General features: G+C 40.1%; 1 protein-coding gene across 2 annotated transcripts in view; it reads left to right on the top strand.

Annotated features, from left to right (window-relative positions):
* The first annotated feature begins 7,912 nt into the window (after positions 1-7,912).
* kitb (KIT proto-oncogene, receptor tyrosine kinase b) overlaps positions 7,913-17,911 on the top strand; it is an 18,078-nt gene continuing 8,079 nt past the window's right edge. The window contains exons 1-11 of one of the 2 annotated variants that reach the window (XM_067578756.1): positions 7,913-8,504; positions 9,981-10,256; positions 10,342-10,626; positions 12,331-12,470; positions 13,078-13,246; positions 14,103-14,292; positions 14,383-14,498; positions 14,577-14,691; positions 16,203-16,390; positions 16,812-16,918; positions 17,661-17,787. In XM_067578756.1, coding sequence (XP_067434857.1) covers positions 8,450-8,504; positions 9,981-10,256; positions 10,342-10,626; positions 12,331-12,470; positions 13,078-13,246; positions 14,103-14,292; positions 14,383-14,498; positions 14,577-14,691; positions 16,203-16,390; positions 16,812-16,918; positions 17,661-17,787 — 1,768 coding nt within the window. In that variant the 5' untranslated portion in view covers positions 7,913-8,449. Of the gene's footprint in view, positions 8,505-9,849; positions 10,257-10,341; positions 10,627-12,330; positions 12,471-13,077; positions 13,247-14,102; positions 14,293-14,382; positions 14,499-14,576; positions 14,692-16,202; positions 16,391-16,811; positions 16,919-17,660; positions 17,788-17,911 lie in introns of those variants that run through there. The other variant, XM_067578746.1, reaches the window with a different exon arrangement.

Raw genomic sequence — 17,911 nt, 5'->3', positions numbered from 1 at the left:
ATGTATAAGCTTCGTAAAAGTAGAATTTATGGCCAAGCTGTTGTATTGGATCGCATTAGACTGCACAGGTGTTCCCTCTGAAGAGGCTGGTGAGTGTATATATCCTGTCACAACACTACTTGTTAATGAACAGTCATTGCTGTTGCTGCGACATCATTATTTAGGGCGTGGCTGGGAGCCAAACACAAAGTGACCTTAAAAGACACAAGGGATTTATCTGGTGATAAATTTCCCAGCTACATCAGACTCGGTATTTTATTAAAGGCATTATGTCTCTGATCTCAGTTCAACATAAGAATGCCCTTTATTTTTTCCTGGAAACTGTCCCTCTTTTGCTGAAGGTGTTCACCAAAACTGGGACAGTGTTTTCATGTAAAGTGGGACACTTTTCTAAGCATGTTTCATACAGTATTCCTTAGTTTAATGATGAGGCGGTTACAGTGGCTCTGCTGTAAAGCAGAAGTTGCTGTTTCAAGTCAGATCAAGAATATCAACATGTTTAATCATTAATTATTTAAAAATTCTTTGTCTATGTAACTATTTATTTATTTAGCCTACTACAACATATTTCTGAGCTGTAGTTAAATCCACAGTCGTCTATAATCCTACCAGTAGGTCAAGTCTCCCATTGAGTCAGGGAAATGCAAATAGAGAAAGAAATGCAACATAGCAAGAAGAGAAAATGATGCAGGAAAGCTTGATAAAACAAATAAGAAGGTGAAAGAAAGAGAATAAGTTAATACAGAAAGTAAATAAACAATTGAACTGAAGAAAGAATGAAAGGATGAATATAAGGAGTTGTGTGAGTTAACACATTGTCGACCAGTGTCCCACTTTGGCAGACAAGCTGTCCCACTAAACCTGAAAAAGAACACATGAAGGAAAAGGTGTTCTTATTTAGTTTGAGAGTCTATAACTTTTACCTTTAAAACTTTACATCAGCACGTTAAGAAGAGTATTTCACAAACACATTCACAACCAAAAGGTGGCCCACTTCTGCTGTTTGAAATATCATTGCATGCTGTAGCAGATGTTTTCCTTTAGTGTAACTAAGAAAAGAAAAAAACAGACCAAAATTAGACAGAAGTACATGCACAGTCATGTCCACAACGTTCATAAAGTGTGATAGTAAACTGATAAATAAATAACGCAGAGACAAGTTGCAGGGTTAAATCGCTGCACAGCCAAGGAAATGAGCATCACGCTCCACCCATAACCGCTCCAGCGGCCAGCATTAAGACTGCGGTTTGTTGGATTTACTGGGCAGCAACAAACTACAAGCTGCATACTGTAACTTTATAACTGTAAAGCAGGGCGTTGCTGGAAGACAGAAAACAACCTCAATATATAACTTTCAATAACTTTATTTGTGTTCCACTCCTCATACACACTTATGAAGTAATTACACAGAGAACAAGACAATAATATAGTTATACAATGACTAATAAAACAAGATTTATGCGCTAAAATTGACATATAAAAATAATGCAAGTCAAGTAAATGCCAGTTAAGACACAAATATTTTTAGCTGTATTTTAAGAGAAAATAGAAGTAGCAGTGTGCCTTGTGAACAGGAGTTATTATTATTATTATTAGTCTTTATTAAACAAGGACAATACACAAAAAACATTAATCTCTAAAGGAGAAGAGATGATTTATGCCAGATTTAGCTATTAGCTAATTTCCACAGAACAATCACCAGACACTAAAAGTCTCTATCACACTAACGATTATGCAGACAAATGTACAAGCACACATCAACATATAAATACCAGCACATTCATTCAGTTTAGGTAGTTTAAGTGCCATGACAGTAAATGTACCTGAGGTGTAAATCTGGATTTAAGAACAGTGAAAGGAGCTTTTCTACTGACCTTTGTTTGCACCCGTACATGTATTAGCTTAGTAGGTCTCAGAGCTTTGAGACCATTTAATCCCTTATAGCTGATTCTCAATTTCATTTATCTGAAAAAGTGATCAAAGCTCACACATTCTCCACATCACACAGTTTTTTTCTGTCATCACATAAAATCCAACTGCTCTGAGCAGTATTAACCACATTTTTTATTATTTTCCATCCATGCATATTCTTTACAATATTCCCATTAACACTTGACTCAAAATATGCTCGGATGGTCGTCACTGACATCTAGAAGACACCAGCATACCTGTTCTGATCTCAGAGCTAATAACCATGACATGAGGTCACAGAGCAGGTTGGCTTTAAAAGTTCCTCATACCAGTCCTCTCCAAAACTGGAGAGGACTGGTTTCCAGTACACCTCACTACTGGAATGAACTGCAGCACAGCTTAAAGTCAGAGACACTAGTTCCTCTGAGGGACTTGTGTTTGTGATTGTTTGAAGTCGTGTGTCTGAGTGTGTTTGTAACCTGTTCTCAGGTCTGACTTGCATTTTGATCTCAATGAGTTTTCCTGAATAAATGAAGCTTAATAATATTGACCCAGTTTGTTGCCATGAATCATCTTTACACAGCAAAAGAGATTTCAAACCCAAAAATAAAGGACTCATACCTGTGATAGGCTAACTCTGACAATATTTCATTTACCAATAGAGGTTTAAATGAAGTCAGTATTATTGTGTTCTTACTCTTGTAAAGTTCTTTTATAAATTTATGAAATCAAACAGCAGCTGCAAGCTCATCACCAGTAAACTGACTCTCATGATTGCTGCTGTGGTTCTGTTTGCACAAGAAGCTGCCTGTTAATGCAACAAGCATTGTTAATGCATTTATGGCCTTTGACCAGTTAAGTGGGGCCACATTAGCTTGTCAGTAAACGACATGGAAATCTGTGGATTCTCTCACTCGCTCTCTGTTTCCACCACTTTAGCCATTATCACTTCTTTACAATGGTGATTATACAGATTACAGTCACACATACTAGGAAATGAATAAGGAAATGTACATGGAAATATATGTGGATACAGACATGAGCACACACACACACACACACACACACACACACACACACAGAGTGGTAACATCATATTTGTGAGTACATTGATTTTTGTTCCCCTCTGTGAGAACCATCCGGGTTGATATATAATATATCAAATAGCTCCTGTATCACATCATACGTGTGAGTTTTTGTGTGGATCCCCGTATGTTCATGGTGCATTCACACTCACACCGAGAGGGAAAGTGAGGTGGAGAGAAGATGCTAATGGTCTCCCAGTTAAACTGATCGTGGAAATTACATTTATTTCATTCACTCTGTCTCTCCTCCAGTCTCCTCTTTATCTTTCACCCCATCTGCCTTCCTGATAACATCCCCTCCCCCTTCGTGCTCTTTTTCCCTCGTTTGAAGCTTTTTTTTACTCCATCTCTCCATTTAGCCTTTATATATTTTTCAAATTCAATTTATTGGCATGACCATAATAAGGAATATTATTATGAAAGCAAAAAGTTATATAAGGTGTACAATTATACCAGTTTAGAGTGACAGAATGAATAAAAACAAAGCAGACTACATTACTTCACTCTACAACCTAATTAGTTTACTAAAGCAGAAAACACAATTTAAAAGAATATATATGATAAGATGACATGTAGTGTAGTTGTCTTATCAAGTCAAGTCTAAATATAAAGCACATTTAAAAACAGCAATAACCTCAAATCAAAAAGTATCTGTAATTTAACACTATTCATCGTTTTATTTGCAGGAGAGCAGAGTGTAAACTGTCTTTAAACACTCATACATACCTAAAGTCTTATTTTAATACAATAAATACAATCACCAATTAGCCTGAAGTAACACCTGTTACCTGCAAAGTTCTTTATTAACACGACTGATCTCCACAAGTTGAACTCATGCTTCACATATGCAAATGTCCTTTTGGACGTTACTAAAGGAAGTGCTGGACACTGTTGGACTCAGTATTTTGTCAATAGTTAATGGCTCCCTGGTCAACAGCTGTTACCAATCTAGTTTCAAACAAGCAGTTTAACCCCCTCTGGTGACAAATGGTTTGTTTGTGTCTTTAGACTCTGGTAAACATACTGTTTTAAAGGATAGGTTCACATTTTTTCAAGTCTGTCTTAAAACAATACTCACACACCCATATGTACATTGGAACCGTTTTTGCGTGCTGGAATCATTCCTCCTGTTCATGCTGGCATTAAAAGATCCTTCCTAACATGCCTTCAGTGTAAATGATGGGGCACAAAATCCACAAACCAAACCAGTTACTTGGTTATAGTCTTTTTAGTCTGAAATTCACTCCTTGTGTTTCTGTGAAGACCTGCTGTAATAACACACAAAAGAGGTGTAACTGTGGAAGATACTCACTTGATGTGTCCAACTCAGACTCCTGAGGTCTCATATTAACTTCATATAAACTACATGTGTTGTAATCGTGTTAGGAAGTAATCATTCCTCCAGTTTAAACAGGAGGAAAACTGACCATTGATCTCTCTACTGCCTTTGACACAACCATATACTTTGATATACAGTAGATTTAAACAACTGAATATCATGGTAAAGGTGAGGACAAGAGGAGTTCAGTACAGTTTCATGTGCAGCTCCTCTGGTTTCCCCTTCAGGCTGTAACCTGCTCTGACACATTTTGCTGCTTCTCTTTGATTCCTTTTCTATTTATTTTCCTCCTCTTCCTCCCTTCTCTTTTATTCCGTCTCTCTGCTCTCCATCCTCTTGCACCATGTTTGCGTCTAGTTTCCCTTTCTCATCTGTCTCCCCTACAGCCTCTGTATCATCCTGTCTCTGTCTCTCTCTGTCGCTGGCTCCCTCCCTCCCTGCTCACGTCTCTCTCTCTCCTTACGATGGATTACAGGGCGGCTACAGCCTAGTCGATGCTAATCAGGTTTATCCAGACAGAGGGCGATCATTGGGCTATGAGTAATTACACACGTTGATATTAGCTTACTCAGATATGTGCTCTGGCACATCTTCAATCCACATCATCTCGTTGGATCAAACATATGGTTATCACTACAGTGTGATGCCATGCATAACAGCTTAACGTGGCAGTTTCTCCTCCTTTGTTTTGCAATACAAAGATCCATCTGTTATGAAAATGAATGCATGTTTTATTCTAGAATATGAGCTAATTGTTGCAAGTGTAATTAAAGAAATTGTAAATTTTCCAATCATTTGCTGCTCACTTGCTGAGATTTTACAATAATAAAATAATAATTGATTTTGTTATTTGTCAGTGCATCAGAGCTTCACTGCAAAACAACAGTACATTCAGCTAGAATATCCCTTTCTAATATTATATGGTTGCAAATGAAGAAAATGATCTCAACTGTAGTATACTGCAAAGTGGATTACATCACAGTGAATCTAAGACCTTACCTTGTTCCTCTGAGGAAATGTTTGGCTTTTTTTTGTTTTTTGACCAACCTCTTAGTCTGATCTGTTCATGGGGTCATAATTGATAAGTGAAACACCACAATTGAACCATGGATGGACACTTAACAACCACAATGAGTGGGTCAAAAACACAAACATCCACTGCAATGACTGTATTAAAGGAGAGTGAAGACAAATGGACACTGATATCAGGTTTATAATGTCCAGTCAGCAGATGGAGGAGAGTGTTGCGTCAGAAAAAAAGTTATGCTGAGCATTTGACTAATCCTCATGTGGAGAGACGATGAGGTATGCTTCAAGTCTAAGTGTGTGTGTGTGTGTGTGTGTGTGGGTGTGTGTTTCCCTCTCAGTCTCCCTGTGGTTTTTACGCCAGCAGGCGAAGAAGGTGTACGTACGTGCCTGCCTGAGGGTGTGAGGATAGCTCCATTTGTAGGTGATTGAGTTAGGATGTGTGTGCGTGCGTCACTGACAAGGAGACAGAGAGGAGAGAAGGGAAGGTGAAAGAGAAAGAGAGGGAATGTTTTTCAATACGTAATCTAATCTAAGTGGCTATTTTTCATGTATAAAACCTCCGTTGCCCTCTATGAGACCGCTGTCCTCATCTGTCTAAAAGCACTGAGTGAGTCATGCTGTGGGTCCATACACACACATACATACACACATACACACACATACACACACACACATACACACACACACAGAAACACACATACACACACACACTAAGTCATAGTGAGTCAGCCCAGATCAGCTATAGATGCTCACCTCAGTGATGAATAATGTAATAGTGAAAGACATATAAACTGCTCAAATGACATGTGAACTTAGTGGACAGTAGACATATGAATGATCCTGCAGGACGCACACACACACACACACACACACAAACACAACAGTGACATCTTCATGGAGCATATGGGCAGCTGGACTATAGGTGGGTGAACAGGTGTATTGTACTTTGACACCTGAGGGTGCAGGTTTCCTTTGTTTGAATGCAGAATATTCAACAGAAGGATGTTGGATGATGTGTTTTTTCAGTGCATCACTTCGTCTTGTATGATACATGTTGGGGTTAAATACTTATGAGCCTTTACATCAGATTAGATATCGAAGAAAATGAGGGCGAGAAACAACAAAACCTTTTGTGTTTCACATATGAAACAGCCCTTTGAGGCATCACTGCCTGCAAAAACATTTTTCTTAGGCACATGGTCGGTCTGCTACTGCTCTCTCTCACCCCATGCTTCTGAGTCAAAGACCCTCCAACCCCTCCCTCCACCCATCCCTGCTCCCCAAAGGGTGCATGTCCCAGATTATTTGATCCTAATCCCGGCCTCACCCTACCCACACAAAGCTGTCTATTTGGCAGAAGTACTCTGGAAAAATGGCAGTGTTATCACATTAACTGAACTGACCCAAGGCCAGAATATATCTACCACTGGACTGGTGCACTTATCCTTATTAAAGAACAGGCGGTTGCCCTCTTTGCATAGATAAAAAAAACTCACAAAACTGAACTCTGGGTCTGAATGTGTATTTATGCAAGTTCAATCCCCCCCCCCAGTTATTTCTTTGATATTCAACTGATAAGACAAACCATCACAAGTCACATTTTTATAGAAAATTGTGTTGGAAAAACAAATCAAATCAACGTTTTTTTTTTCTCAAAAAAAGCAATGAAAGTGATGTTCTGCTTCTTTTCTAGTTTGTTTAGTCTAATCAGGCCATCATGTGCTGCAAGAGGCATAAACAGCCGCGGGGCAACGCAGTGAGGTTAGAAATGAATCATGTGTGTAAGAAAAAAAACACAACAACCCCAGTGTCCTCTCACATATTCCTCTGGAGCAACAGGAAGATAAAACTCACACATAATCAACACATAACCAAACACACATTTAGACATGCAGAGGCATAAAACCAATGAAGAGGCTGCTTGTGGTTCTTCATCCGCCAGGAGGCCTTCAAAATGAATTTAGCTCCAATATCCAAAATCTCATTTGGTCCTTTTTTTGGATTGTGACAAAAGAAACAAGACGCCATCACACGCTGCTGGTCACTTGTAGCCATTTAATTATGATGTTTTGTTTTGGTAGATTTGACCTCTCGGAGGTCTGGCAGTCAAAAAAAGTGACTGAATTAAAGAGTGCAAAAGACAGTGTGCAGGATTTATACAGTTCACATAGTTTCAAGTCCCACAAACCTGTCATTAAGACTTAATGATGTGCAAGAAAAAACGAATTTAAGCATAACAATATTTTAACAAATTCAGGGACTGTTATATTTGTGGATTATGAGGTTTTTTTCCTCTTAGATCAGCAAAGTTTAGGCAACTGGAGAAGAGAAAAAAGGCAAGCAGATGAAGAAAGAGCTTATGCAGACGATTATGATGAATTTGAGGCTGCTATTACAAAATCAATGTTGAAATGTTCAGCAGTGTTCAGAGCAGGTGTTGGACAGGTTGTGATACCTGACTCATATCCTGCTGTAAAAAGCTTCCTCTCTACACCACCACATTATGAGCGTGCATTGACTCCTAACGAGGATCTAAAGTTGATTCAGTCTGGAGAAGGTGAAGATAATGCTGATACTGAAGGAGCTTCTGCAGGGAAACTCCTGCCAACAGAGAGACAATCAGTCATAATAACATGATGTTACAGCAGGGCTGGAGGTCTTACTGAACATTGTACTTTATTTCTATCTTACAATGACTGTGTAAGTAAAGAGATAGAGTAGCTTGGTAAGAACCGAGTGGTTTTTTTCCCGGTAATAAGCGACTCATCAGCTTGGCCTGAGTCCAGCCAATGCGGGACAGAAAGGAGTGGCAGAGAGCCAGAGCAGGGAGGAGGAGAGGCGCTGCACTGTGTCTTTAAGCTCCAGTGAAATCCATCAGGGGGAGTCGCTGCTTCCAGGATCATTTTATTTGTGCGCTCACTACAGTGCAGGGACCTGTTCTGGGTGTTACGGTGGATGGGATCTGCTAAGGCTGGTTTTTTTTGTTTGTTTGTTTTTCTTCTTTTTCTCCTGAAGCACAGGATGGTTCTTCCTGCGCCTGAGACGCATGGACTAGAGGGACACGCTTAAAAAAAACTGCCCAATCATGAGGTGCTACTGGGTTGTTTTTGCATCACATTTTATTCTGCTCCTACTGAAAGGTAAGAAACCTTCCAGAAATGATTATAATGTTGTTTAAGTATTGTTATAGTGACTCATGTTGTTTCTCTGCCTTATTTCATTTATTTACCTCACATTAGTTCCATAAATGATACCTTATTACACCTGAGTGCGCCTCTAAAGATCTTACTGTATTATACTTTATGATGGTGATATTAGTACAGAATCTATATTTCCACGATTCATTTTTATCATATTATATCTTTCCAGATGAATTAAATGCTTTCACTGTGTCCAAATTGGGTTATTTCGCTCTTAATTGGACTTATTCAGGTGGACCAGAAATGCAGCATTCATCATTGCGCATGTTTAGTAGCCTTTCATACACATATGTTTCTGATACTGGAGAGTAGCCAAAGTCTCCACACTGTTCCGTGGAAACGTGGTTCATGTTTACATGAAGGCCAACCTGCCAGCTCTAGTCTACAGATCTACAGATCATATCATGACTCATTTGCATAACCACCAAGTCGAGGTGAGTAGCAGATGCCTGTGGGTTGCCTCTCCTGGCCGGCAACAGGTGTGTCTGTCTGTCTGTGTGTGTGTGTGTGTGTGTGTGTGTGTGTGTAGATTAATTATTTATCTAACCGAAATAAAAAAGGAGTCAGGTTGTGCGCCTTGGCACGGCAACAGAAGGAACAATAAGAACCAGAGGATCCGATAGACGCACACACACACATCCTTTAACACAAACACACCCTGACATCCAGCAGCTCCCGATGTTGGGCTGATTACTTTGTGTTTAGTCATGTAACAGCCTCAGGTTTCCACGGAACCACTTGCTTGCTTAAACCACACCTGATGTCAACTGAAAAAGACACATAAAGTCAGATATATGAAACACACGCCTCTCTCTCCTTCTTGCTTTCCTCAGCGCTGCCAGGCCTGAAGGCACAGCAATCACATGAAAATCCTGCACTTAAAAAGGCGCCTTTCATGTGTGTGAGAGAGTGTGTGGGGGGGGGGGGGGGGGGGGGGGGGGGGGGGGGGGGGGGGGGATTTGGCTGGTGGGGGTTAACCGTAGAAGAAAACGTTAGTTTAGTTTACTCATCTTAAGAGAATGGATTTAAGGGCCTTAATGCACAGCTGGTAGACAGCTCATAATTATTGATTGAGCCATGGTGGTTAGATAGCACTCTGTCTTTAGGGGCTGTGTGCCAACCATAACATCCTATTTAACCATCACATTAGGCACTCTATTCTATTCTATTCTATTCTATTCTATTCTATTCTATTCTTTTCTATTCTATTCTATTCTATTCTATTCTATGCTCTGCTCTGCTCTATCCTGTTTTTGCTCTTTTCATTGATTTCTATCTCTTTCTTGCTATTCTTGCTAGAGTTGGTAATTCATCTACATTAGTGTTGATGGTAGCAGCAGTTTTTATGTCCTCCTATGCTTCATTTTTACCAAACAGCATCCATACATCAACCATACTTGATTTCCTCTGTTCCAGTTTGGTGCCAGCCGGTCATCTCCCCCAGCGGGCCTCACATAGTAGTTCCCAAGAAGGGGAAGTTGGAGCTGCGTTGCCACAACAATGCCACAACGTCCGGCGCCCCGTCCAGGTTGAGGTGGCAGTGGGAGAGGGCTCGCAGACTGGAGGGAGAGATGGAGGAGGGCGGAGTGGCTTATGTCAAAGTGCCGGCGGTTCAAGCCTACCACATGGGCCGTTACGTGTGCATCAACAACAGCACACTGGAACGCAGCTCCATCTATGTATACGTGAAAGGTGGGTGGTGTTTGAGGATGAGGATGAAGCACATGTGTCCATCTATAGACTCTAGATATTAATTCTCCAAACCTGATTCCCTCAGACCCCCAGAATGCCTTCCAGCGCACCATGGTGAACATCATCCTGGTGCGTGAAGGTGAGGATTGCACCATACCCTGTCTTGTGACCGACCCTGAGGTCACCCTCCTGGATTTGGAGACCTGCGATGGACGACCTTTGCCCTCTGGTATGAGTTACCGCAGCGACCTGCAGCAAGGCGTCATCATCAGCAATGCTAGCAAGGAGTTTGAGGGCTGTTACGTGTGTGTGGGGAGGCTCGGCGGAGACAAGGTGACGTCGTGCAAGTACACTGTGGATGTACGACTAGGTAAGAGATATGAGAGATATTCAACAATTAGTAGAAAAAGAATCAGCAGCTGGTTTGATGATTGAATCATTGTTTTAGTCGTTTCTCAAACATTTGCCTCGTCTGCATGAACTCTACATCATTATAACAGGCATTTTCACTATTTTTCTGATATTTTATAGACAAAACAATGAATCAGTTTATTGAGAAAACAATCAGCAGATGAATCAATAATGAATATAATCATTAGTTGCAGCCCTACATCCGTGTTTCCAAAGTTATGGTTCCTGTTCCTGAATGTGGCAGAGCTTTGCTAGCATGAATGCAGACGTACAGCTACGAGGAAGAAAGGATCCAGTCGTCTTTACAGTAAATGATCCCTGTTCAAATACACCTTTTCAACCAAACAACAGCCATCCAGTAATTATTCACTGCAAAGTGAAGCCAGATCATTTGTCTTTGCCTCAGGAAAACATTAAGCAAATATAGCAGTATTTGTTTCACAGTAGTTAAGTGAAATGATGAGTAACAACCTTAACAGCTGCTTGTGAAATAAGAAACATTTTGTGTCCTGCAGTTAAACTTTTAAGTGGAAAATATTTACATATTCATAGATTCTGAATTTTTCAAGGAGGGAGAAGGAGTAGATGCCATTTTAAGGATTTTTAACAAGGTAACTTGTCAGGCTGTTAATTATTGCAAGCAGAGGATTTTTATGAATACTGATAAAACATGTCTGGGGGGGGGGGGGGGGGGGGGGGGGGGGGATCTTTAAAGACCATATGCATCCTGGCAGGGATTAGTGGCAGCTACAGCAGTGAGGGCCTCCTTCAACTGTTAACTCTCAGTTTATGATATGAAATGAACCATAAAAACTGTTGAAGTGGGCACAGGTGGAAACTGATCATGTTTCTGCATCAGCCGTTCCAGCCTGGTCTGCAGTGGAAAGAGGACTAAACAGAGACAAGCTGGGAGGAGTTTTTGTGTCCTTTTGACTGAGAGCTTTTGATTGATGGAGAGAGGGAGGACTAGAGGGATTAGAGGAGTCCCATACTGCATAAAGCTTTGTAACGGTGCATGAAGGGCGTGTTTGGGGTAAATAGAATTAACGCAGCCTTCATCAAACACGGCTACTGAAGTGACGTCAGTGAGACAGTTATTAGGAAATTAATCATCCACTTTCTGGGCGCGTAAGAGCATGCATATGTAAATACTGCAAGTGTGCGCATAGTCACATGAGTGTAAACATGCATTAGTGCGTGTGTTTGTGCCTTCAAACAGTCCCACAAGAGTCACACACCCTTGAGGGTCTTTTATAACAGCAGACAAACAAGTTATTTATTTGCAGTCTTTTCATCTTCAGTATCAATCTGACAAACTCTGTTTCAGCAGCATTTTAATGAAATCGCTCCGGGAGAAAAACTAGTTTACATGCATTTAGATTTATGATTTAGACATTTAGCACACAAGCGAATCCAGATTGATTCACAGCGTTCATAGGAATATATATACTATACAATACAATCAAATCATCTCAGACTCGTAAATAACATGCCACTAACAGTGAGAAGTGCAAAGGTCATGACCTAAGTGACCCAAGTGAGCCTGTGACTGTTATTAAGTGAAAAAGCCTTGAAAACAAATATGATGAGAGAGTGGAAGGGTTTTCATGAAAACATGCTGGTTTAAGTTCTAATAAACTTATTTTTGCATTTCCTGATTCAGTTCCAGAGGTGCCTCCAGTCATCACACTGTCCCAGAAAAACAACGTCATCTTGAGGAGAGGAGAGAAGTTTGAGCTCACCTGTAGCTCCAAGAACGTGAACCCAGACTTCAGTCTGAAGTGGAACTTCCCTTCAACAGCGGTGAGACTGATGTAGAACAGACTGTGTCACATTTAGGTGACAGGCTTGTCTTCTTTCTTTAAAAGCAAAATGACCAATACAAGAAACAGCCAAATGTTTAGACTGAAGGAGGTTCTGGAGATTTAATGACATTAACATTTACATTCTATGATTACACTCATATTACACATGTTGAGTGTTTTAAGACTGATTCTAATATTTTTAGACTAAATATATTAAAAATAGCCAAAAAAAACACCCAATAATGATTGTTTTTATTATCAACCAGAATAAAAACATATCTGACAGTGTAGGGAATCAACATGTTGGGAGATAACAAGACATAATTAATTAATGAGATATCATTTTACAGTTAAATTAATAAATAATATGTGATTTTTTTTTCTCAAATGTCCAGAAAATTGTAGAGAGTTTGGTTGGTGGACAAGAGCTCTGAGGGTTTTGTACTGGCTACAGTCCTGAGAATGTTTAAATGTGACGTTAACAGTGTGAAATATAATCTTAAAACACATTAAATCAAGTGTGAGGAACGTGTACGCTCACTTGAAAAACGTGAGCATGGATCTGTGTGACAGTACATCACCTTTGCCCCCCTGATGTCCTGCAGCATCCTCATGAATCTCACACCTCACACATCCTGTCCGGTTCACGCGGTTATCAGCGCGCCACCTCGCTCTTGATCAGAGCTGTCAACCAATCAGACTCGGGCACCTACCGCTGCTCCGCCCAGAACGAGAGAGGCACCAGTGACACGGCGCTGCAGCTGGACATCCGCGGTGAGTGTTGTCGTTGGTTTATGTCAGAACAATTAAAAGCTAAAACTTGACACCTGTTTTCCCCCCAAAATGTATTTTTCATTTGCAGTCTATGCAGGAAGAATGTCTGAAATTAAAGCTGCTCTAGATATGAGTTAGGCAGAGGAAAGTGTTTGGAAAGCTGTGTAAGATTGTTTCCATTCATTCAAAATGACAAACCAAACCTTCAGAGTGAATACGAGGGTGAGGATTGTGTCCACTAGTTCTGATTCACCTGATAATCAAACTGAGTTTCCATTTTATTTCACTTGATTATATTTGAATCACTGAAGAAGATCAGGCTACGTTGTGGTTTGTGATAAATAATCAAAGATGGTCTGATGGTGCTGTTTACCCATGTCTACCATCATCATCATCATCATCATCACGAGTCACTTCACAGAAACATCAACTCTAATAAACTGGTGGTGTCCTGAATCTGAGTTTGTTGTTTGAAGGCTTTTATATATTTATACACAAAACATAGATAATGTAAAAACCAGATTCTTCTTTTTCAAGATACTTTATTTTACACCAACAATCAATCTGTGGCTCCCTGCTACCTGCATGTCAGACCAAAAAGATTAAACATCACAGGACATATTTACTGTATGTTTGTTTTTATATGAACAGCTGAATATTCGTTAAAGGCAGCTGATTGTTTTAGGACAGACTGTGAACCTGTCCTTTAAATAGACTAATGACACATATCATAGCATCTATAAGCTAAGCTAATATGCAGCTCTTGTCCCTAAATGAACACATTACAGATAATGATAATGTGTACCAACATGCACATTATCAGACTTTTCCTTTAACTATTTCTGTGGTTCTACAGATCAGGGGTTTATCTCCATGTTAGGAGGAGCGAGTCCAGTCCAGGCTGATGTGAAAGAAGGGGAGAGTCTGAGCCTCAGAGTAGAGTTTGATGCTTATCCTGCACCCAGTTCCCTGTACTGGTCCTATAATGGCAAGCGACTCCTCAACACCACAGAGCGTGTTATCACTATCCACCACCGCAAATACAGGTACTATATGTTTACAGAGCATCAATTTCCACTGAAAGTACACATGCGAGGACATGCAAACACATCTGACGCCTATGTTTGTTTTATCAGATACATCAGCGAGCTGAGACTAGTGAGGGTTCTTGGCTCGGAGGGCGGGATCTATAAGTTCTCAGCCAGTCATGAGGATGCATCTGTGGATCATTTTTTCCACGTATACGTCAACAGTAAGTTACTCTAACATTTATTACATTGCTTTACATAACAATGACACAATATACAAGAGGTTTTTTTTTCTCTATAAGGTAAACCAGTTATCATCGCTCAGGAAGGGCCAGTTGATGGACAGGTGCGTTGCATCGCTGCTGGTTACCCAGTCCCTAAAATCACCTGGTACTTCTGTGAGCTGCCCCACACAAGGTAAAATATATCACATTACTGTCATTAAAAGGCTGTGAATGCTACTTTATGTGCTTTATTACATTTAGCCGATAATGAAAACAGACTATGATACACAGGTATTATCACAGGCTGGATGTGAATCTGTGATAATGCTTTGTCTCGCTCTTTACTTCATTCTTTATTCATGAACAATTGTAGAAAGAGGAGAGAACACAAGAGCTGTAGCAACTGATGCTGTAATACATAGACTCGTGTGATGTCATTTGAAGTCTGAGCCTGATGGAGGTTTCAATCATGACATCACACCCCCTTTTATAACGTTAAATAACTGATTAAAACCAAACTCATCAGAAAAAAGAGCACTTGGACAAACATCAGCGTGATAACAATCACCTAAAGTGTCAGAAACCATCTTTGGGAAAAATTTATTTGACATTTTTTAATTTAAGATGGGATGGAGATGTTTTGGCTTCACTTCTGGGGAGCTGTCATGACGTCTATATTTATTTACAGTCAATGGTGTAAAACCTGTTTTTCTAAAAATGGGTCAAAATGTAATCAAATCTGATATTGTGATAAACAACAACATCATGTAACAAATTAATTGTTTACTATCCCTATTTTAAAGTTAGGTCAGTTCTCTTTGGCTGCTTTTAAATATTTTTGGTTTTCACTGATTGTATGTTTACGACGCCCATTTTGTAATACGAACAATAAATAAGGAATACACCTTTAAAATGTATTAAAAATGTTCTTATCAATACATCCTGAGAATATTAACGTTGCTCAGATGAAATGCTGTAACAATAATCTCAAACATGACTCATCATCTGGTGTTTTGTGCGGCTCTTCATCTGAGAGCATGAGACTCTCACGGGAGCCGAACAAGTTAGTCGATATTTCATAACTTCATGAACATTCAGACAAACGCGCCAAAACTAACAGGATTATTGATAGTTGGCCAAAACAAAGAAAATATCACTTTTACTAAATAATTATCTACTAATATCTTCTAATCTTGGGCTAAAATCATTATTTTCTTGTGATAATGGTGATTAATGGGATAATTATCTTGTTATTTCAAGAAAACATTCATTTCTTTCAACATAATTGTTCTGTTATCAGAAGAAAAACAACTTTATTATCCTGAGATAATTCACTTGTCATCTTGAGATAACGGATAAAATAAAATCAGATTAGTCTTCAACAATAACTTCAATAATCAATAGTCTGATACCCGTTTTAATAAAGAGAGTGTAAGTGGAAGTGTATAACAGTATTGACGTTAGCAACAGAGAAAGACTTTGGCAGTTAATCTCCATCAGCCCATGAATACAGAAGAAGAACTGATTGGCTCGTGGAACGCAGGCTGAAAGATCATTGGTCAGATATGATGATGTCAGAATTAGTGAATGAATGATGTTGTAGGGAGACAGAAGTGATGGAGGAGAGAAGAGCGGGAACAAGTAACAGACTTTAGAGTGAAAAAAGTTAAAAGAGTGACCTTAACCTTTATAACCCCTGAACAGGTGCTCACACCTGCCCAATGCCACCCAATGGGAGACTCCGGAAGTCGCCATGGTGACAGAGTCTGCCTTTGGTAGGAGTGAGGTGGAGAGCCGACTGAACGTCAGCAAGGAACACGCACACTACCACACGCTGGAGTGTGTGGCGTCTACAGAGGGGGAAGAAGCCTACACCCTGTTCTCCATCAGTGGTACCTTACCGTTAATATCTCTAACACACACACACACACACACACACACACACACACACACACACACACACACACACACACACACACACACACACACACACACACACACCACAGAGACATCATATCAGGACATACCCGGTGTATATGCATACACATAAGCACAGAAACCCATTGACCTGTGTCTGTGGAGGCCAGGTGTGTGGTTACTGGGTGCAGATTGAATGAGATTAGTGTATGCTGACTATGCAGGCTGGGATTATATGGTGTCGACTCGCTAATCCTCAACACACAAACAAACACCACTGCTGCAGCTGTCTGTCTGTCTGTCTCAACGCTGGAGGAAGAGGATGCGTTCGTGTGTGTGTGTGTGTGTAACTACACTTCACTGCTCCAACGTAAGTTTTTGTGTGTGTCTCCTCAGAACGCATCGTCCCCCATAAACTCTTCACCCCTCTTTTAACCGGCATGGTGGCTACTGGCATCTTGCTCAGCCTCATTCTGGTGGTGCTGCTCTATAAGTACATGCAGGTAAGAAATACATCGTAAATATCATTTCATTACTGCGATGGAGAAATATTAGAGCCTGAGTGAAAGTGAGGTTGTAAATCTCTCAGATGTCACATAAATCTATGGCCATCAATCCCGTTCAAAGCCATGAATCAGTTTAAAAACTCAGAGACATCAGTGTTAAATTGAGGTGATCTAACATCATTGATATGCAGTTTGCATTACTGGAAAATAAAGTCTTTAATAGTTTTTGGCAAAGGTCCCACTCACATTTGCTAATGAGTCATGCCTCGGTCTTGTTTAGAGTTAAAGTTAGAAGCCGATTGGACTAGTTTATGTGCTGCATTTGGTAATATACTCTGCAGATAAAAGTGATCCTTTTAATCAATATGAATGTGTCCTAATGAATTTGAAATGAATCAATCAACCATTCAAAGTGCAGACACGCAGCAATTAAAGGGTTTGTTTTTGTTTTTTTTGACACTCTGATCACATCTGGAACCATTACTTTACCCTCGTGGCACGCTGCTCTTACTGCGCTCAGATGAGTCAGACTCCTTGAGAACTAGTTTATGAATTCGCAGTGGGATCATCAGGAGAGAGTCTAGACGTGAGTCTGACATCTAAAGTGCATAGAGCGATCTAAAATTGAACAGAAGGGCCATGAGAAAAGGCCAAACATATAAAGCTATACAATCATGTCGTCACACGTAGCAAAGTCACTTTCTCTGTATAAACCTCTCTGCTCTCCGAACTTCAACAGAAACCTAAGTTCCAAATCCAGTGGAAGGTCATCGAGAGTATCCATGGCAACAACTACATTTATATTGACCCCACGCAGCTCCCGTATGACTCAAAGTGGGAGTTTCCTCGACAGAAGCTACGCTTTGGTAGGACAGTACACAAGTCTGTGTTGCTACGTTTTTACATTGAATGCTTCTGTGTTTATCATTATGTTAGTTTACAAAGAACACAAACAAGAATGATTTTGTGACATCATGTAGTTTTGTTAAT

This window comes from Thunnus thynnus, chromosome 3 (genome assembly GCF_963924715.1).
Source record: "Thunnus thynnus chromosome 3, fThuThy2.1, whole genome shotgun sequence".
NCBI lineage: Eukaryota > Metazoa > Chordata > Actinopteri > Scombriformes > Scombridae > Thunnus > Thunnus thynnus.
Note: the sequence above shows the minus strand (reverse complement) of the source record. Positions and strands in the feature narration are given on the sequence as shown.